Raw genomic sequence first — 22,739 nt, forward strand, 5'->3', positions numbered from 1 at the left:
CAGGGGAGGCTACTGGCGACTGGCAGCCACAGTCTGTACGAAACTTGCATTGCTGTCGTCTCATTTTCACACAATTAATATTTATAGTTTAGATAAAGATGAATATGTCATAAATCCTACTTTTCTTTTATCTGCCATCGATAATGAACTTTGTTTTTCGTTCAAAGCAAGTAAATCTATAGGTTACGACGCTAGATCTATCATTTGACGAATGACTGAAGAATAACGATTCAGGAAACATTAAACACTAAGTTGTTTACAAGAAGAAGACATTGTGTGGAAGTAAACAGGGTGCAAAATACAGTCGCAACTAATAACAACAACTGGAAGAGAAAAGAGTTGATTAAAAGCAGAAATACTAGCTGTTGTCAAACCAACCTGAAAGTCGTTAGTTGCTGGTGTGTGTCAGCCGAGACCACAGGTCGTCTTGGCTACACTTCCGGTGTCGATGTGAAGACGATGTTTGGAACACAAATATTATTGTCTTCTGATGACTTGGCCTTGTATCCTAGAGAAATGACTATTAATAGATGGTGTAGACAGAGGCCCTTTACCCTGTGTGGATTAAGACATACACAAGGCGGAAAGCCGATAGACTAGGGGTCAGAGGTTGGACAGGACGGACTGGGGTGTCGAGCTGTAGAGCAGACAGTAAAACACATCTGTGTGTGTAAATATCTACATGTCTACATGTTCAACCTGAGCGTTGGTATTGAGAGAGAAATAACAGGCCTTCATCATGTTCTTGTCAAAAGTGTTTCAGGATATTTTTATTAACAAACTAGTAGTCTAAGTAACGAAATAGTTCTCTAAATGATATTTTCCATATTTTTATTGTTTTGTGGGGATGTAGGATGCTGCTTGTCGACGGCTCTGTGTAAACTCTCGCTGGTTTCTGGCTAAGCACACTTTTCTAAATTATAAACACTTTCCGTTTAATAAAACATGGCAGGTGTAGTGACTCTCTTGTGTAAAAGATCAGCAAGCAAAACCAGAACTGGACAAGAGTAAGAAAAAAAATCAAGGAAAGGTGGTATTGCACGAAAGTAATAATGTGGAAAGTAAAAACTACCGTTAATATTGTATTATTTTGAGAGCTTCTTCGCAAGTGTTTCTAGTTTTGTAACGGAAATAGTGTCGGAAGAAAAGATGTTAAAACTTGAGAATAGATGGAATATCATTATATTTTTTGAAAAAGGATACCAGCGTTAAGATGATAATTTAAATACATTTAAACAGCAGCAGCAAATTATGAAATACGTTTACTGTTTGTATTGTGCTGGTTTCATGAACAGTGTGTATCCTGTCGGGGTCTTTTACTCTACAAATTATGGAGGAACTTTATGTTTGAAAATGTGGGGTGTAAAGAATTGCGATTGTTTATGGCTTTTGAATTACTGTACAGCGTCTGAAGCCAATATCTGTGGGACTTCAAATCAAATCAAATCAAATTAAAACAGACTTTATTGTGTGTCCAGGAGACCCAGGACAGAAATTTGTCTTTGCTCATATACTCATACAAACATTTAACACACAGTTAGGAGTAAAAGTTAGGAGTAAAAAAGTGTAGATTGCACCAGTCCATCAAAGCATATATATGTTTATCCTAACAACAAACCTTGGGTGACCAAGGGCCTAAAAGCAGTGCTTAACAAAAAGAAAGAAAGAAACATGTGTTCATCACGGGTTCTGCCCACGACAGAAGACTGGTACATAGAGAGGTCCGTGATGCTATCCGTTGGGTGAAGGTGAAGCACAAGTTCAAAATCGAGTCTCAGTTTGCTACAGGTAACATCCGAGTAGCTTGGCAGGGACTCAACAACATGGCCAATAGTGATGATCGGAGTAAGGGGTCGAAAGCCAAAATCTCGAACTCAGGCGTTGAGAGTAAGGCCATGCCTAATGCTCTTAATGTTTTCTTTGCTCGTTTCGAGTCTCATGACTTCTCAGTGCAAATGAAAGATGTGCGTAGTTCTCTTCACCCTGTACAGAAGGTTGAGATTTGTCATGAGTAATTTGTGGAGCGGTTAATCACGACAAATTGTCACGACACCGCCGGTGCCTCTTGTCTTTCGCTCTCTCCAACTCACCAGCGGGTCGGACAATTGCGCGTTCTTTCGTTCGTTCCAATTAAAGAATGATTCGCCTGTACGAGTCTGTCTGTTTACTGATCAAAATTAAAAAAAAAAAAAAAAAAATAGATCCTAACTATAAAAACAAAACGGTCTCTAACACAATAGTTTTTCCTTCAATTTCCACATCTACAAAGTACAAAGAACACCTCACACACTATAAGCTCACTGTATTGGCAATCAACGTCTCTTCTATCACAATCACAAAATTCACCGTAGCTTCTACTCTCTTTTCAAACTTACTGTCTTGGCAGTAGTTTCTTCGCTCATACTAACTCATTCGATCTCTGACTAGAAAAGCAAATGTCTTGGCAAATGCGTTCACCTCTCCACCTCTCTGTTCTCTAGCGTCCTTCTTCTAAAAATCAGATAATACGGTTATAAAAATTCAGTTATTTCCCGTTCCTGACCACAGCTTCGTTTGGACATAATGCAAATAATCGTTCACAAGAGGCTTTGAGTCTTTAGAACACTGACACATCGGCAGGTCAGTGAGGTCACGACCATTGTCGCATTTGTCTGCTAAAGTGAACAGCTGTCTTTATATGGACTGAGTGGGATCAGGGGAAGAACAAGACGAACAAAGGAGAGAATCAATTGTGTGTGTGGGACCTGCATGGTGTTTTGCTGCTCATTTCGTGTCAGTGCAGGTGAGCTATTCGCTCAGACTCTGGGAACTCGTTTAACAAAGCAGGCCCAGCCACTTTACTAAACTGACAGTTGGAAGTTACCTTCTCAATCCTTCTATCAGCACCTTTCTTTTCTTCTTAAACATTAACTCATCGACTTCATTCCAAACCAGCTGTACCAGTGCCTTCACTGAAATAAAAACAGAGTCCATGGCAAGAAAGTGTCTCTGCCTACAATACACCTTTTGCCAAATGACGGTTTGACATGGCGCTGGCTACTGTTCATTGACACTTTGATGTCTTTATCTTGCTACCTGTTGCGGAGCTTCCAGATGTTGCCACACGGTGTTCTTAATAATTCCAAACAAGACGTTTAATTGATTTTATCAAAAGATGTTGATAATGAGAGAACAAAATACAGAGCAAAGACAAATATCTGTAGGTTTCTGCTGTCCAGTCATTTCACTCGTGTACGCTACCATGTTCATAAACTATTTACCTGCCTGACCACCATGATACCAGCTCCTCACCTTTGTTACCTTCAGCTGAGTAAATGTAGGTGAGCAAAGAAAACTTGAACAAGTTTTCTGTGTTAGCTGTAGGCAGGCCCGTTCTTAGCCCCCGCGGGGCCCGAGGCAAAGGGCATGTGCGGGGCCCTCACGCCACGATCACACGGTTTTAGTTGGGATCTAAAGTCACTTTTTTCCTCAGGGATATCTCGTCTTTTATCATTGACAGCACGCTGCATACACATTACAACATAAGCCTACGATTAATTTATTTGTAACGTTCGTCAATAGGTTACAACGAAGGGAACCGTACAGTCTGCAGTCGTAGTTGAGGTTGAGTTGAGCGGGGCCCCTTGAAGCGCGGGGCCCTAGGCAGATGCCTCGTCCGCCTGCCCCTAAGCACGGCCCTGGCTGTAGGTATGTTAGAAAATGTCCTTCAAAGGAAGTTTTGAATCCCCCACATGTCGAAGGAAGGACGCTGATCGTAACCCCTACACTACACTGAAGTTGCTCACAATGCTCTCTAATGTAACCTACTTGTAGTTTACATCGTGTCGGTTGTTTTGGGCCATCATTTATTTTACCTTTACCTGTCATCAGTTTTAGGACTGTTTCGCAAAAAGTATTCCCTACAAACGTAAGTCTGCTACTCGTTGATGATACGAGGAGTTATTGAAAGAAATCATGAGTATAGAAACTAGAATAATGTAAATAGCAGGTTGACACGAGAGTTACCATGGTAGCAGGTATCTGAGCTGTCGTGTGCTTTTTGAAAGACGCGAGAATCTCCGTGTGGCGCCACTTAGTCAGGTTCCATCCTGTGGTGTGAAGAGTGTCCTCGACAGGTGAAAGGTAAAGGACGAACGTTTGTGCTGTATTAATGATTGTGTGAAAGTGATGACATGTACAGTTTAATTATAGGAAGAAAGTTTGTTTCAGATAATACCCGGTAATCTGTGCTGTACTCGGCGGAGGGCCGCGACAATCTGACTGTTAAAGTGTTTAACACATCACTGCTCCACGACCCAGGGTCAGAGGTCGCGGTGGCGCTGCACGGCAGCAGACGTTTGTAGAGCTAGAAGGTCAAGGACTCGTGCTGTAAGGTCACAAGGTCGCGACGAGAATCTGGAGGTGGCGGAGGTTTTACTGAGATACTTTATGCGCACAGTTTTGTATCGTTGAAAGTTCAGTGCCTGGTGCACCGCCATCGCACTGTAACCTGAGTCGCAGATATTAAACAGGTTTTTGTTTTTATTCCCATCACACGAAGTGCACAGGAAAGATAACCGCAGTGTGGGTTGGGAGGATTAGCTCCCTTGAGTGACTGGACTGTAACTGCTCACAAAGCAAGGAGTGACCAGGTATCTCAATTATTACTAGTTTTATTCGTTTCACTAAAGACATCTGCAGTGAGACATGTACAGTGAGTAGTGAGGCATTGGCAGAGAGGCTCTACAACATTATTTACTCTTTGGCTACTAGACAGGAGTCCGTGTGATTAAAATGTGAGCGTTTCGGTTCAAATCACAATCTTTACAAAAAATCGTAACTGCTGAGTGAATGAAGTTTTATGCCTAGAGACGATTTCTTGTTTTTTGCCTTCTATAACACTAAATCTATCTTTATCTAAAGTATCTTAGAGATGAATATTAATAGTAATGCGTACATCTAAAATGTAAGGAGGTGGAAGAGATGATTATTATTTTATTATTAAAGTTAATTTATGTAACACTTTACACCACCATTACAGACAGGCTCAAAGTGCTTTACAAAAACTCTTCACACAGAATCCTGATCTGAAATAAATTGATAAATAGATGACGAGAAAGAAAAATATTATCTGACATCGAGAATATAATAAATAATAATATGTTAATATTTTTCAAATGAAACTTAAAATTTAGTCGATGATAGATATTCAACCATCCCCAAATGACGATAGTGAGATCGAACTTGAAAATTCTATTAAATATCCTGAATTTATTTCAAATGAAGCGTTAACAATTATTATTGTTATTCTTCTTCTTCTTAGCATCTTCATAAACTTGAGTGTGAAGTAAATATAAATAAAAATTACTTTTAATAGTTCAGTTATGTAAGATATACAGCAACAAACAATAATCATCATTATCTTACATCAGAACATAGCAGGAACTAAAGGATTGTACTGAGGCCATTGATTAGTTTCGCGTAGCTCCCTAAAATAAATGAGAAAAGTTGGAGAGTTCAAGTAGGGTAAATGAAAATCTAAGCTAGAAGCTTTCTGATTCAGAAATTAGGTATTTTAGTATATGTCAGAGAATAACTGATTCTTTATTGCTTTAAGAGCATAGCTCCAGCGACCTTAGAGTGTGAACATCTATCAAAGTAACTACCTATCTTGAAACTGCTGTACATACAATCCAGTAATAAACAGTATCAAGACTAGTTCTCAACATCTATACACACATGTACTCAGAAACTCCACATATAACTGTACATTATGACAAAACAGCATTTGTGAGTATAAATATCTCTGTATCTCTCCCACACACAAACACACATACAAACCCTGCCCATTCGCCATTATCATTCATCTAGACACCACACACATGGAGAATCATTACATCTTAAAAGAGACAACATCCTTACAGCCATTGGATATCAAAAACAAAAGTTAGGTGAGTTGTAGCAGTCTTACACAGACTTTGCTCAATAGGCTGTGGCCCTTGACTGGAGAGAGAGAGAAGGAGAAACATGTTCTCAGCTTCTGTTTTGTTTTCGTTAGTAGATCAGCTTCGTGTGTGGAATGTGCGTGTCTGCAACTTTCTATTCAACCTGCTAAACACTAAAATTTCCCCTTGCTACTATTGGTAAAATCTGAATTATGTCGACAATATTTCTATTGACAGCCATTTCATTAATTCCAGAGTTGTATTACATGTGGTCCCAGTGCTTCTGTAATAATCTTTCTTCTATAAGCCTTGCTTACTTCCCATAGATGTGAGAAAATTGCATATTGTTAAGAATCTAGGGGGAGAAAATAGACTTGTAGACATATAAGCTAGACATCTAGATAATGATTACTCTTACTTAACAAATACATTTTCTTTGCACAAAAAAGATTTAGTAAGCCAATAGATTTTGGACTGAAGCAAACATAACAAGAGAAAGGAACACTAAAATTGCCTACTATACCCACATCTTAGTGTAGCTTCTCAGAAGTATTGACAAGAATGCTTTATCGTGACTAGACATTTACAAGTAAATCGGGCAGAAAGACAATGAAAGGAGGGGAATGTCATATCCGTTTTCCAAAAGTAACTGGCAAGAGAGTCCACCTTAGCACTGCATTCCGCTCAGCACCACCCACGCCAACACATTTCCATTTAAGACGAGACTCTCGTTACAACCTCCATGGCCTCCTACTGCAGCCTGGCGCCTGACAAACGGAAAGACTTGCTGCAGCTGTTCACAGGACACTGTCTTTGGTTCACTGCTAATCATCATCTCCTCACGGTGGTCGTACCACCACGTTGCACACACGGTAAGGTTGTAGGTGGTGGACAGTACGGCTTTAGTGTTTCTCGGGGCAGGCAGCATCATGTCCATGAAAGGACGCTCAGACAATGGAAGCACGTCTTCTTTGTTAAAGACGAAGTCCCTGAAGTGTTGGTCTTGGTCCCACATGTGCGTTCTGTTCTCCTCGTAGAATGTGATGTCCAGGAACGGCCATTTCCAAGTGACCCTACTGATAGCATGAGACCGAGCGGAGAAGAGCTTCCATCTGACTCCTTGTGAGACATCAAGAAGAAAGTGCGGCTTGAGGCCATTCAACACGTGAGCCACGGCATCCTTCTGCCATGACGGGACAGCAACATCCAAGTCATCATCCCAGGGCACCAGGCCGTGGTGGCGCCACGACCCCAGCAGACTTCCACTGTAGAGGAAAAAGGTCAAGGACGCCTTAGTCATTGCTATTGAGAAAGTTGCGACGATTTCCTGGAGAAGGAACATATCCTGCTCTGCCACCTTGGGCTGTAGTGGCTTGAGGTTTTCATCCAGTTTCACATTGAGAGTTTTGAGAGTAATAAAAGTATGAAACAATCCTGTTGCAATCAAATTATCAGACTGAGTGGTCAGGTTTGTTGAGGTCACTGTGTAGGGTGGTGATCTAAGGCTTTGTCTGTACAGAGACATGGTGTGCAGAAGAAGAACAGTTTCTGCTGTGATCAAAGCCGCAAGTATTAAAAACGGTTTGAACTGTGACACACTTCGAAAAGAAGGACACATTGTGTATCCGTGGTTTTCACTTTCAAAAGAAAGTGAAACAGTAGTTGATAGATAAGAGCAGGAGCAGACGTCTGGACCCTGGTCTGATGAGTTACACTGTGATGAGATGGAAACACAAGTCCCGCAAAGCACCGAGCACACTGCTTCCCACGAGACGAACACACAGGTAATGAACATCGACAGGTGGCGGTGGGACTGGAATTAAGCCTCGTGACTGCGTGATTCACGTGACAGCCGAGCCACATCCTCCAGGTCGGTGTCTTCCTTGATTTATGTCCACGTAACACTCATTACTACTGGTCTAGGTTTGCCAACGAATGTTGCTTTTTTTAATTGATTTCTAAAACTTTACAGTCCCAAGCGGTGGGTCGTTCTCATAGTTCACAGGTTATTAGTTTCAGACATTTTACTGAAAGTGTTTCAATAATAAACTCTATTGCTGTAAAATAAAATCAGACCAATTATTAAGGACTGAAATTATAAAAATTGAAGCCAGTTATAGTAAAATTCATTATTATTATTGAATATAAATATCAAGTTACTGACACCTAAGAAATTTTGCGTTTCTTTTACATTCCTCTTCTAGTGTTCTGAAGTGACTGAAAAGGTTTGTTGTAGTTCGTTTAATAAACATCGGCCTGCTATGCTTTGACACGATCACTTTTCTGCCACAGTTTCCCAGCTGCAGTATAAATTAGTGAAGCTGATGTTGCTACGAATTCACTTGGTCGTGAATATTTCGAGAGCAATTTTCTAGAGGATGTATTCTAATTTCCAGCTTACTGAGGTAGTGTACATAACTGTCAGAAGTCTTACTCAACATTGCGAAGAGTCCAGCACGACCCAAGACAGTACAGTTCCATTTAGGGTAAGGCTCTCGTTACAACCATTCTGACCGCCTCCCAGAGCCTGACGGTTGACAAAGGGGAAGACGTGGTGCAAGTCCTCACAAGGTACAGCCACTTGCTTTTCCACTTTGGCGACCTCATGGCGGTGGTCGTACCAGCCTGTGGTGCAGTCCTTCAGGATGTAGGTGAGACCCAACACGGTCTTAGTGTTTCTCGGCGCTGGCAGCATCATGTCCATGAAAGGTCGGTCGTACAACGGAAATATATCATCCCTCGGAAAGATAAAAGACTTGTATGATGGGTCACAATCCCACACATGGGTGCTGTTCTCTTGATAGAAACTGATGTCTAGAAACGGCCATTTCCAAGATACCCTGTCGATGGCGGTCGATCGAGCAGAGTAGAACTTCCAGCGCGAATGAGTGGAGACATCAAGAGAAAAGTTGGGATGGAGGCGATTCAGAGCTTGTAGCACCAACTCTTTCTCCTGGTCCCAAATTGCCACGTCCACATCATCATCCCAGGGAACAATACTGTGGTGGCGCCACGAGCCCATCAGACTTCCGCTATAGAGAAAGAAGATCAAGGACGCGTTGGTCATGGCTTCCGAGAAGCTTGCCAGAATCTCCTGGTAGATGTCAAAGTATTGCTCGGTCACCGCAGTCTTAAATGGCTGGAGGCTTTCATCAAGTGCATTGTGGGTAATTTTCAGACTTGTAACTTTGTGGTACGATCTGTCTAACGTGCTATTTTCATGACCGTTGGTGTGGTTCACGGAGGTCACACCGTCGTTGGATGATCGAAAGCTTCTGTCTCGGGTGTCGGACGGTTGCTTTGCCTGCCTTGAGGCGTTCACCGCCATGTAAGGAAGCACGTTTTCCTTTGATATCGAGGAGACAAGCACTGTGTACATCACAATAATAAGTTCCATCGTAATAAAAGCTGGAAGAACGAAGAAAAATTTAGATTTCACAATGTTTCGTAAAAACTGGAAAGACATTTTCGAAACAGCAATGTTTATTTAAGAACGACGACGGTCTATTTTTGGTGGTTGATGAAAGGAATCGTTTGAAACACCGAGCTGGGATGCCTTGGACGACGATCACATGGAAATACCAGTGAGACTGTGTCCGACATCACACTGCTTCACACGACCACGTGAATACTGACACTGAAATCACTGACATTTCTGGCTTTCAAACTTTTTCTCTCGTCTCGGCGATTCATCGTCAATGCAAAGTGTGTCTCTTCACACCGAAGTCATCAACAATGGCATTTGTTACACAGGAAGAGATTCGTTTAAATCGACTTCTTTAAATGTACTACCCCGCATTGCGGATTGTACTTGTATCTTACAGGTCACAGGTTTATTCTGTATTATCTACATTAAAGTCTAAACAGAACCGGTTCCACTCCATTCAAGTGTGAGGTTTCAGTGTGGTTATAAAAGTGTTTTAATAATCTGCCGCATCAAGAATGAGATTGTGTTGTCTCTCATAAAGCAAGGATATGTCTCTCCCAAGCCTTTTCACGAAAATATTTGTATTTTATATGCCTATAACTCTAAATTTAAACTGGTAAAACGTCTTTAATGCGCCATGATGTTGCCCTTAAAGTATGTCACTTGTCGAGGGCTGCAGATTCCTCTCTTTTCTGTCCCAAGACTCACGACACATTAAAGTTAAAGTTTTGAGGCTTGGGCCGTCCATGATAACTTTCACAGGGCTTCAACAATTATCAGCTTGGTTACACAGTGTAGTTTTGTTTGTTTGTTTGTTTGTTTGTTTGTTTGTTTGTTTGTTTGTTTGTTTGTTTGTTTGTTTGTTTGTTTGTGCTGATGTCTATACATTTCTTGTCTCGAATGAGGATTGTCCTTGTTTGTCAAAGGTCCATCTATTTGAGCGGATTTTTAAGTTTGAGACGAGGCTTGTCGTGAAGTTCCACACTTCCTTCAGTGGAAGATGAGAAGACCTCTGGACACTGTGGATTAGAATATATATATATATTAGTGCAGCTACCAAAATAATTCAATACTTTAAGAATGGTTAGCGCATTTACTCGTGTTACAAAACAACTCTGTCGTTCTCTTGTCAGTCCGACGTTCGTCCATGTTTACATTACATATTTACATTACATATTTACATCTATTCACACTGGTCAACGTCGTTGTTGGGACATTAGGACATCATTGTTCCACCTGGAACGATCCCGGGAGGTGTTGAGCAGATCCTGCATGGATCCCTCTTTCCGCCTCAGTGAGCAGAGTTCACATCTCACAGCCGCACAGCAGCATGGGAACGAGAAGGGATTTGTGGGGCCTGTACTCTGTGGCAAAGCTTATTGCCTAAGACAGGTATGATTGTTTTCAGTAGTAACAGAGTCGCTAAGTGATGTTGGTGTGAGGAGAGTGACGGAGTGGCATGATTGTTAGATTGTTAAAGATACTAAGATAAGAATAATCCAATGTAGGAACAATCAGTCCTTAGACAGAGAGGTGACTGGCTGAAAGGAGGAAGTCTTCACTAAATACATCCTGCAACATCTAGAAGGCCCCAGACAGATAAATCTAAGGGAGAGAAAGAGGTTAGAGAAAGAGAACAAAGTGAATAGGTAAAAAGATGAGCCACGATAGTGTCTTTGCCAAGGAAACAAGGGGAAGGTAATTTTCATTACTTATATTACAAAGTTCAAGCTGTCTCTTTCATTAATTATATTACGAAGTTCAAGCTGTCTCTGTCATTAATTATACTACAAAGTTCAAGCTGTCTCCTTTCCAAAAGGTTTCTTAGTCTAATGTTTACCTGAGATCCGCAATAATAAAAAAGAGAACATCACCCACTGTGGTAATCAGTCTTCAGTTATTAACCAGTCTTTATAATAATAATTATATGTTTGTGCTGTGCCAAGAGGGTTCAAGGTTCAGATCCATGCTACCACATTGTAGTCAACCAAGAACTTGCGCCTCTCCAGGCGATACTATTACTGTGTGTAGTCTAGTGAAGACAGAAGTGTTGGTAAAGTTTTAATTATCGAAGATAGGCACAGTGGTAGGTTTGGGATCAGGACACACTAAATTAAGCAAATCCATGTCATCCTCTATGATGCCACCATCCAGTCTGGTGGAGTTGTTACGACTGATGTAGTTTATCTCCCACACCTTTTCGCAGGTAAACAAGCTGAAACATTCGGAAAGCCTAGGGGTGAATCCACCCCAGTATTTTAATCCAAATGGTCGACGTGATGTTGTATTCACCTGTGTAAACGGAATGGTCAGGTTCGTATTTCTCCAACGTGAAGCTACCTATTCAGTGTGAAATACTCAGTGAGTGACAGCTATGCTGTTTGAGGAGTAGCTTAGCTTAAAGGTCTTAATCTTTATCAATTATACAAGGTTGTGCAACAGCCAACAAATAGGACAAGCACACCAACAGGTGTTTCATTGTGAGGAAGAGTGCATACCTGTCGTATGCTTGGGTAGCGGTGCTGTGACAGACTGCACAGAGGCAAAGGTAAGCTCTTCGTGTGGACCCCTGCAGAGCCTTTATAAAGATATAATATTCTTGATAAATGCCTACAGAGGTTTCCAGTACGAGAAATTTTTGTTCAGATACATAATACCTAAAATAGCTAATAACTGCTCTGAAAGGTGGCTCAGTGATGTTTACCAAAGCGTTGCGAACACAGCAATGATCGGCACATTACTCGTGTGAATTATGTTTTCGTGTTATTCGTTTCTACATTAGCAGTTTGTCCATCTTATGACATGCCTATAAAATAACACAGCAGTTGGTTGTATAGTACTGAGTGCTGGTGTACAACTATCTGATCAAAAACGATCACCAAGAGTTTTATGAGAGCTTGAGGTACAGGATGGCGAGATCGGGGTCAACATGAGTTTACTTTCCCACCCGTGGGCTCTCTTGGTCCTCTTTGATATGATGGCTTGATGGTCTGATTGCTTGGCTGACTGACTGTTCCTACATTAATTACATCTGAACGTTTTGTGATGGAGATTAGTAGTCAACCTCACCCTCCTTCCTATAAAAACCCAATCAGTAAGATACTCACAATTATCCACTGTTAGTTTGACACTCAGGTCAGGCATGAAGTTTAAAAACTGCAAACACCGGCTTTGAGTGAAGGTGGGAAGCATACAGTCACCTCAGCTGTGATGATGGAGAGAGTGAAGTAGCACACGGCAGCCTGGCTGAAGGAGAAACCACATAGTCACACCAACTTTGTCGACTTTCCGTCTTCTTACTCATTATTTCATTTTTGTTTTAACTTTCTCGAATCGTTTTTCAAACGCTGTTTCTCTTGTCTTCGTAAGATAACAACGACGTCTGTTATCGGAATGATGACAATTTACAAGGGGAGAAAACTACGGATGGCAAATTCACACTCGCTCTATTTTCGACTATCATTGTAGTTTTCGTACTTTGATTGTCGTGTCGCAGTCACACCTTGGTGACAGTTATTCGGTGTTGTAAACATTCTTTTTGTCGCGTGTCTGCGATTTGCTTTGCTGTTGGTGTTGTGCCTCCTGTGCTTTGTTGGCCTGTCGACCTGTCGTGAAAGTATTTGTACATCTTAATAACCATGTTCAGATGTTGAGTGCAAGACATGATGCTTCACCTGTGAATTTACAATTGTGATGTCCGGGTCGAGGCGGGGACTGCTCTCTACACACTTCGCCACATTCCTCTTGTTTTCCTTCTGTCTTCATCGTCTACGTTCTTATCTCCACTCGCCCGCTACGCCATCTATCTATGCCCGCCATTGTGTCAAGGTCCCCAACGGTCCACCCGTCCACCCTGCACCCTCATCCTGTCAGCACGTGGACACGTGACCCTGCTGTACCCCGGGTGCGGCCAAGCCTTCCTGCGGATCTGCGAGGGTGCGAAAGTGTGAGCAGGGGCCCACGTGACCAGCGGGCTGCTGAGGAGGGGATGTATGATTAATCACGTGCCACTACTTTACTCCTACATTTCGTAGCATGAGCCTAAAGCTTTGTAGTCAAGCTCACAGTCTTGTGTTGTATCTTGATTAATCATGGTATTCATATATTTGTACTACAGTTAGTTATACTTAAGTGATAATAACTGTCCTGGTGTGTTGACCTTAAAATTCAAGAAATGTGTTGTGAATTCAAATGCATTTATATATATAAATTATATATATACTGTTTTGTGACTAATGATAGCAAATAGTTTGTAACTATAGGTGGTATTGATAGGGGAAACGGTTGTGATGAAGAATTCTTTATTTAGAATTCCTTGCTTTTTTTTTCTTCAATGGAAAGCACTCGACAAAAAGTAAGTAGACACCTCTGTCGAGGTCTAACTGTGGGTCCTGCCGCGCAATGGATACCTTTGGTAGCACACACTCATCTAACATTCGCCCACACACCTCATTACAACATTCACTAAAGATCTCAATCAAGATACTTCAATACGAATTACAAGAATATAATTAAACAAAAGAGTACAGATATATAAAAGAATAGTTTACAAGTATTGACATAATCTTAAAACTTATCTCTCTGGCGACTCTTCTCTTACTGTTCATGGTGATAATTCCAATGTTCACAAGTTCACCAGTTAAAGTTCACAGTTCACTATTAATTCCAAGTCCCGCGGACACTTTAACATCTCTACCAGACCGACCCTGTCGGCCACCCGCTAGCTAGCCACCCAGAAAAGTGAAGTTTCTTTCTCTATACCAGACTGGCTTGTTCCTTCCTTCAGGTGGGTGTTTTCCCTCCTGTGGGCGTATCTCTGGTCCCCCTTCTGCCCTCAACATGCAAGCAGTGCCTACAGCCGTTACTACAGGGGGCGGAGGTCGCCTCGGCTTGCAGAAATGAACTTTGTCAAGGGGTGAAATGAATACAAAATCAGATTTTTCTCAGTAGGCACAAGAAACAAGTGTTTAAGCAAGGTGTAACTGAGGTTGATGTGGTAGCTATTTTAGGAAAAAACAGTTGCTTGAAAACTTTTATTTTCTGTTATATAAGTGTTTATCAGAGGAGGAAATATTTTTTTTCTCCCCTCAAGTAGCTCCATGTATCTGGAGGATTTTGTCTGCTTTTAAGACAGGAATAGTATGAGACAGCATTTTAAAAACTTCCATTCGTCTGATTGATGTTTACTGTGAACGTGTACACACACACATACACTCCAACACACACACACACACACACACAAACATATACACTCCAACACACACCAACACACACACACACACACACACACACACACACACACACACACACACACACACACACACACACATACACACATACACACCAACACACACACGCACAAAATATGAGCACTGACAGACTTGCTGCTATTGAAGAGATTTAATGAAACCCTGACACTGGCAACAAAAGTTTTGCTTTCTCATTCCCCGGCACAACATACATAGCTGAAAAAAAACCAACCCCAACACCAGAGCCACCATATGTTGTACATGTTGTGTAAATATGATGACAATATTGACATGATTATCACTAAGTAAGTATGCTAGCGAAGTAAAGCCTGCCGAGTCGTAGCCACGTGCTACCTGTATGAACATAAACTATTTACCTGTCTGATCAACCCGTCACCAGCTCCTCTCCTTTATTGCTTTGAACTGAGGGAAGACAGGTGAGCAAAGACAACTTGAACGAGCTTTTGTGTGCTAGCTGTCTACTTTCTATGTAGCATCACTATCTGATGGTCGTCTGGGGATGTAGTGTACCTGTCTGCTGTTCTGTACGTTTGGAATACAAAGCATAGCCAGTCACGTGTGTTGTTTATCATACTGAGCCCAACATCAGCTTTATATATAAACGGTTTCTTTCTTGCCTAGTCGCTGTGACGGAGGTCAATTTTTTTTACTGAGTTTATTGACAGGCAGCAAAACATGTTTGTAACATTACATAAGGCGATTTATACAGCTATGGACGCCTTACAATAGAAAAAAATTCTTTTTCGCTCGCGGACGCAGGCACACATATATACACATAGAATCATGTGAACAGCAGTCGATGTGACTGTCAATATTATTCATTACATTCACGCAGCATTACGACACGCTTGATGTGACATCTGGATGTTATAAACAGTTTCTTTTCTTTACTTTAATCGATGGAAAAATAATTTTATCGGTGAACGTGACAGCAGATTGCCGAGTGAGGCTCTGGCGTCCAAACCCGAAGGTGCGGAGGTTCGATCCCCGTTATTTCGCTTGGCACGTATACTACTCTACCCGGCTATCAGCAACGGGTGCCTAAACCCATACATGGATGGGTTCTTCTCTGAATGTGTCTTGCCAAGCGGCCATTTTTATTAAGATGGTGTCTGATGGTGGCTGAGCTTCTTTGAACAACGTGGTAATATTTAAACTTAATAATTACTCCTGTCATCGGAGTTAATCATCTTTTGGGCCAGGACTGATTTGACTTTGGGTGTTGGGAAAAGATGGTCTTCATGGGGTGAACTGGACTCAGACAGTTGGTTGATGTGACTAGAGCGATATGGTATGGACCAGCAACCAAGTGAAGAAGCAGTTCATAATTTATTTTACATCATTTCTGCAGAAAATCGTAATAAAAAGCAAGCGGTCGACCAGAAAAAGTCTACTTTAAAATGTAATTATTTTTTTCGACACAACCTCGGGAGAAAAGCTGTAATAGAGATGGCGTTTGTGTAGAGAAACACATCCGTGAAAAATATTTGGGTCGTAACTAAGAGGGGGTAGTAAAAAAGATCTTAATAAATAGGTTTGTATTAATACTATTAAATTATACTGCTATTAATAATATTGCTACATCTGCTACTACTACTACTACTACTACTACTACTACTACTACTACTACTACTACTACTACTACTACTACTACTACTACCATGTTTACCACTATTACTATCAAGAATAACAAAAACACAGGAGAAAATATTTAACACGCTATCCCAACACTAGAACAATATTTTCATTTCTTACACCACTGCTTCAAACCTAAGCAAGGAAAAATCTGTTCATTTAAACTAGATAGAGAGATGGAATGGAGCAAAAATGTGATATTTGTAAACAAACATAACTGTCAGAAGACTTGCTCAGCACTGAGTAGTGTTCAGCACCACCCAGGCCAGCACATCTCCCTTGAAGACAAGACTCTCGTTACAACCAACATGGCCGCCTCCTGCAGGCTGGCGCTGGACGAAGGGGAAGACGTGCTGCAGGTCCTCACACCGGACAGACTTCGCGTTGTGATTCATTTTCTCATCATGGTGGTCGTACCAGCCGACTGCGCAGTAATCCATCTTATAGAAATGCTTCAGCACGGACTCCGGGCTCCTCGGCGCGGGGAGCATCATGTCCATGAACGGCCGCTTGTAAAGCGGAAACACTTCTTCCTTGGGAATGAAGAAGGGTCGGTAATTTCTGTCGTGGTCCCATATGTGTGTGCTGTTCCCCTCGTAGAAGTTGATGTCCAGAAACGGCCATCTCCAAGTCACCCGACTGATGGGGATCGACTGAGCGGAGTAGAACTTCCATCTTTTCTTTTGTCTGACATCAAGAACATAGTTCGGCGCGAGGCGGTTGAGCACGGCAGCCATTGTCTCGTTCTGGCTCAAGGGGACAGCCACATCCAAGTCATCATCCCACGGCACCAGGTTGTGGTGGCGCCACGAGCCTAGAAGGCTGCCGCCGTAGATGAAAAAGGTCAAGGACGCTTCTGTCATGGCTTCCGAGAAGTTGGCGAAGATCTCTTGACAGATGCGCACCTCCTTGTCGGTCACCATGGGCTCGAAAGGCTTGAGTTGTTCATCCAACTTCACATTCAGAATTTCAAAACTTGTTACTTTGTGGTAGGATGTGACTGGTCTCGAGACAGCAAAGTATTCTCTGGAACCAAGGGAGACCAGCGATGCACCCAGCATTACAAATGCCGCGGATGCAATCACAGCCACCAACATCAGCTTAAAGAGTGAAAATCTTCGAGGAAATATGTTGTACAAGAATGGTCTTTTCAAAAAAAAACTTTTTGTCATAGGTTTGATAAAGGTAAACATTTTGAACACTGAGGTGTTTAATGACTACGATAAGATTGAAACACAAGTCACAAGAGTGATGTCCCGTTTGCTCACCAAGGACCAGACAGATGGCAGAACACAACATGCAGATGTCAACACCATGTGAGCTCTAGTGTCGCTGGCATTCAAAATGTCTCCAGTTCCAGGATTCAAGACACATCGTGTTTCATGTTTGGGTTTTGAGGCTAGAGCCGTCTGTGATTAGCTTTCACATGAGCAACAACAAGAACAACAACAAGAACAACAACCGACTTAGTTACACAGCGCGGATTTTAAAAAATGATTTCTAAAAATTTTTTTTGTATCCCGAATGATTGCTTGTCCTCGTTTCGCACAGGTCACTGACTTCTGTGGTGTTTTTTTTCAGTCTGTTTTCCCGAAACGGGGCTTGTCGTGATGTTTCCCCACTTCGTTCTGTACAAGATGACAAGACCTCAAGGTACTGTGGATTAAAACAAAGATATTTTAATACAACTACCAAAATACTCCAATACTTCAAGAAGGTTTAGTGCAAATAAAGCGAAAATTATTGCCGTCCCTCATGCAGTCTGGGTCTGTTTGGCATTCGTCTCTTTCTCTACCTTTCTCAAACGACTTCAATAATTTCTTTTTGCCAGTCCGACGTTTGTCCAAATGTTTACATATTTATATTTATTTACACTGGTGAACATCCTTGTTGCGCCACCATGACACCATTAGTGTCTAAGGGAATGTGATTGATGATTCAAATGGAAAACTGCTTTTTAGAAATATTCATTAGTGTCGTTGGTCCCTGTTTTGTCAAATCTCCAGGTATTCACTCTCATCACACATGTTCATATTTTGTAAATACAGGTGTTTTCTTCAGCTTAACAATCTGTACAGGTGTTTAGTAGATGTATTGTCACAGAAGGTAACACGAAGTTAACATGTAGCGGGTGGCCGAGCAACACCTGTTGAATGAGAATATTGTGAGATATTGTGGAAGATATATACATATATTCCTGGAACATCAATCCCCAGTGACTGCTACTTAGAGTATCGTGAGTACAGTGGAAGGTCACGGCTACCAAAATTGAAAATGATTGAAAAATGAAAAAATTGAAAAATGATTTCGTGTCGGTCCCCTAGAAAAATCTGTCTGCGATGTCAAAGAGAAGATGTTTAGACTTGAAGCAGATGAGAGAAAACCTGTGAGCAGCACGACAGTCAGAATTTCTGTAATGAAATATGCAGTCAAATAAGCAGGACTTCAATGGTGATAGCGATGAAGAGGTGTATATACAGTAGACACTGAAGGTCTGCTCAAAAGTAAGAGACACACAGTTCATGCGACTGGAGAGAGCGAACGTTGGAAGGACTGTAGTCAGACCATCGAGAGATGGCAGCACATGGCAGAAGCTAGAAATACACGCATCTTCACAGCATCCTGCCGCTACCAGGTATGATGTAGATATGTAGATATGATGCTATGACAAACACCAGAATCCTGGTGCTGTAGATATAGCCTTTATGTACTTGAGATGATCAAAAGTTAATTACTGACACATGGTATTTTATCAACTCCTGAGCTGAGAGTCGCCTGTGAAATTCCATGTTTCTTGCTTTCTATTCTGACAAAAGAACTTTGGAAGTAAAAATAACCTGATTAAAATGAGTTCTCAGAAGTCACAACTGAATAGGAAAACCTTGATTGTCAATACTGATTAATACTGTAGCCTGGCCACCACAGCAGCTGCAACTGTTGTTGTGACCGTAGTCTGGACTCATGCAGCCTCTTGCCACCTTCTGCAAGCCTTGGATGGAGAAGAATATTCAATATTCTAGGGGCGTTTTGACTGCCCTCTGTCCGATGATTTTTGCGATTCACGTGGTAGCCTAGATAAGATCAGATGTTGGCTCTTTCCTGACATTTTTTTTCTATCTTGCTTCAGTGATACCAGAAAAAAAACTATTTTGATATTTTCAAGTAACAAACCTTGGCTTCAATGTGGTTGTAATGTCAGTACAATGTGGTCGTAATGTCACTAGAATGTGATATTAATGTCACTATAATGTGGTCGTAATGTCACCAGAATGTGGTCGTAATGTCACTAGAATGTGGCGATCGTTGGAAGGTAAGAATGCTATGTAATGATCAGTCCTTCAGACAGTCTGTTCCCATAGAAACGCTGCAAAGACGAGGAGCTAGATTATTATACTATAGATACATTCCGTTATGATAATAAGCAAAGTGCCAGATGATTTTAATTCTCAAAATTATCTCATGGTGAATCCTGACAAGACTGAGATGACCAGTGGCACCTGACAACACCTCTCCACTGTCTCCACTGTCTCTTCTCCTGGGCCGCCATTGTCTGGCACCTTGAGATCCTCCCGCCAAGAGTGAAGGGTCAGGGGTCAGTCTGGACTCCACACTCTTCATGTAGCCGAAGTCTTCTCATTGATGATTTTTTTCCCCAAATCTCCGAATCCTGTCTATTAGCCGTCACTGAGTATCATGGATGTCGACATCAAGCTGGCTGTCTTGGCGAGGTCCCGATGAAGGGGAGTAGACCATTCAGTTGTTTAGTTTTTGTCCCACCTGGATGAGGGCAACTCCCTTTCTGCTGGACCTTGCCACACTTGACATCCTGTTGTCCGTCTGGTGCTCTGGACGGTGTCATGGTCACGTGACATGGTACAACGGTTTTTGTAGCGAACGTTGGGTGGCTAGGTAAGCACGTGGAGGCCACACCAGCGAGTTGGGTGTATTCGTTGTGTCAAGTTTTACTTAAATTATTACAAGATTTAAACAAATTAGTTAAGCAGAATAAATTAAGACATTCAAAGAAATAAGTGGAGAGTTATAATCAAGGTAGGTGTTTCTTGCTTCTTCTGGTACTGACGGAGTCGTGATTCTGTGCAAACAGTACCCTGATTCAAATAAAAGCAAAAAACCCCAAAGAACAAGAAATGTTGTGAGATAATACAACGCTGTTGTTAATATTGTAAGCACTAACTATTGTTACATACCTGAAGCTTGCCACGTCAACTGCCGGTATATCATTTCATACTCTGACATATATACTCAGCTCTCAGTGTGCTAACACACAAAGCACTCCAGCTCGCGCTGTCAACTGTGAAGTCAAGCGCTTCCACGCTCCGAGTGCCACGCAGATCACAACTGGGGATTTATTTATTAAGTGTGAATAAAACAAACAAACAAAAAAAGTAAAGAAAATAGGTAAGATAAGTCAGTGCCAGGGGTCACAACCACGTGGACAGACGAGGAGACACGGGGACGGGAGGGAAGTGGCTTCACGCGGGGCCTCGCGGCTGACAACGGGTCAACGTAGTTCGCGCCACTTTGATTCTTTGTGATTTTTTGGTTGATTTTTATTTTACTAATGTTCAGGGGAAAATATTAAAGTAGATCATTTCAAGATATCAAGATTGACGATAACAGTGTGCTGTTGCCATGGAGATGGTGATGAGTGAAACTAGGTGGTGGTGCCGAGGAGTCACGTTCTCGTCAAGATGGACACAGTTATTGCTGTGCTTGAAGTCAGGAGAAAGGTACTGCCCCTTGCTCTGCATGAAAGGTGTATAAAATGTCTGTTTTAAAATAGACGATTATGATGCTGCTGCATTGTAACTTTATAAAGTAGCACTTGAACAGTGAAGTCAGTCTGTTATCACCGCTTGCTCCATGTACCCGAGTCTAACAGCCTTATAAGTGTGAGACATCTACCCAACATCACATTAGGATGTTGCTGACCGGGCTTCACAGCCCTTGCCTCCTGTCCGGGAGCTGTGCATGGAAGGGATCAGACAACAGTGTCAGTCATCAGACATTCTTTGGAATCAAACATGGACACTCATACAAAACATTATCAGCTTATTACAGTCAGCACTAACACACAGACTGCCTCACACATTGCACCCGAGGTTAGGGGAGGCACAGAATTTTATTGTCGCGTTTTAAAATGAAAGTAGGACATTTTGAGTGTACAAACTGTCTATCGACCCTTTCATTCAAGGCAAAAACACTGTTTTTATTAATCGTATAAGCAAAGATCTACCTTCGATATCGCAGGCTGGTTAGTCAAGCATAAACAGCTTGCTCTCCCATTTTGTTAGTTTGTTTTTTTTTATTGGGAGGAGGGGTTAACCATTTTTATCTTCCTCACCTGTTCACCGGTCGATTCGACCACAGCTGAGGTCGATGAGGTGTAGCTGCCGGCATTGATGTAAACGTTTTGCTCGCGAAACGCGAAACACGAAAATTGTCGACCACAGGATTGAGTCGACTACAAGACGAAACTACAATTTTTTTTTTTTCAGTTCGAAGTTGCCACGGGGTGACCAAGTTCTCAGTAAAAAGTGTAACTGCCGCCATCGAATTTGTTGGCAACGCCCGGAAATCCTTCCCGAGTAGAAAAACTAATTTCGAGAAATGCACATGTTCACACGCATGACCTTTGTAGGCAGTATTCAGTTAATTTTACTGTCTTTGATTAATGTAATGTTGATAAAAATGCGATTCTTTCAACATTTTTATGAACTCAAAGCCCCATTTATCACAGCAACTTTGTTTGTATGTTTTTATTTCTTGGTTTTTTCTTTTTTTGGCAGATCACATTTTAATTCAGTTTTGTCCCTTTCAATAGACTAGATTATTCGAAGAGATTTGCTTACACGGTAATTGTAAAATGTTTCATTTTCGAAATTTTGCTATTTAGCACCGAGATATTTATGATAGCTTGTACATCCAGTGTATGAAGCGAAATTTGCAGTCATGCCATATTTACATATGAAATCTTAGTAAAAAATAAACGTGTTGTCTACTGGTAAGTACATGTCCTACTGCGGATCTTCCTTTTTCTAAAACAATCTTCTAATATCCTTCAGAGACCTGGTTTTTGTGTTTAAAGTAGCCAGAGTGGGGAACTCCTCTGACTGTCCTATCCTCGGTAAAATTGCCATAATCCAAAATTGATGAAATTGTAAGAATTTTATTATTCTTTATTCTCTGCCACCCGTATCGGTTTCATCACTTACTCTTTTGAAAAAAGTTAATACAAACAAAATTCCAAGTTTTTCTCTAGATATACGACTCAAAGTGCTAGATAGAGCAGATTCCCTGCAACATTAGGGAAAACCCATAAACATTTATGATCATTCAGAGATTCATAAAGCCACACATTTGAAATGTTTGTCGTGTCGACATTCCCCTTGAAATTGTCTCTAAAAGGGGAGAGAACAATTCTAGTTACCACGTTGCGAGAAAACTGTAGTTTGTTCCCTT

General features: G+C 41.5%; 3 protein-coding genes across 4 annotated transcripts in view; all 3 read right to left on the reverse strand.

Annotated features, from left to right (window-relative positions):
• LOC112554247 overlaps positions 1-9,242 on the reverse strand; it is a 31,051-nt gene extending 21,809 nt beyond the window's left edge. Inside the window, exon 1 of one of the 2 annotated variants that reach the window (XM_025221946.1) lies at positions 6,856-9,242. In XM_025221946.1, coding sequence (XP_025077731.1) covers positions 6,856-7,719 — 864 coding nt within the window. In that variant the 5' untranslated portion in view covers positions 7,720-9,242. Of the gene's footprint in view, positions 1-6,708 lie in introns of both variants that reach the window. The other variant, XM_025221945.1, reaches the window with a different exon arrangement.
• On the reverse strand, positions 8,359-9,252 carry LOC112553596. Its single transcript, XM_025220938.1, has one exon. It carries the CDS (start codon positions 9,250-9,252, stop codon positions 8,359-8,361), a length of 894 nt encoding a protein of 297 aa, XP_025076723.1.
• Positions 9,253-16,222: 6,970 nt separating this feature from the next.
• Positions 16,223-20,560, reverse strand: LOC112554179. The gene is made up of 2 exons (XM_025221811.1): positions 20,465-20,560; positions 16,223-17,912 (listed from the first exon to the last, which is right to left on the reverse strand). The coding sequence occupies exon 2, from the start codon at positions 17,447-17,449 to the stop codon at positions 16,490-16,492; it is 960 nt and encodes a 319-aa protein (XP_025077596.1). The 5' UTR covers positions 17,450-17,912; positions 20,465-20,560; the 3' UTR covers positions 16,223-16,489.
• Positions 20,561-22,739: the final 2,179 nt, after the last annotated feature.

This window comes from Pomacea canaliculata, linkage group LG13 (genome assembly GCF_003073045.1).
Source record: "Pomacea canaliculata isolate SZHN2017 linkage group LG13, ASM307304v1, whole genome shotgun sequence".
Classification (NCBI taxonomy): Eukaryota; Metazoa; Mollusca; class Gastropoda; order Architaenioglossa; family Ampullariidae; genus Pomacea; species Pomacea canaliculata.

Coding starts and splice junctions, on each gene's coding strand:
- LOC112553596 (XM_025220938.1), bottom strand. CDS start 9,252: ATGGCGGTGAACGCCTCAAGGCAGGCAAAGCAACCGTCCGACACCCGA.
- LOC112554179 (XM_025221811.1), bottom strand. CDS start 17,449: ATGTTTACCTTTATCAAACCTATGACAAAAAGTTTTTTTTTGAAAAGA.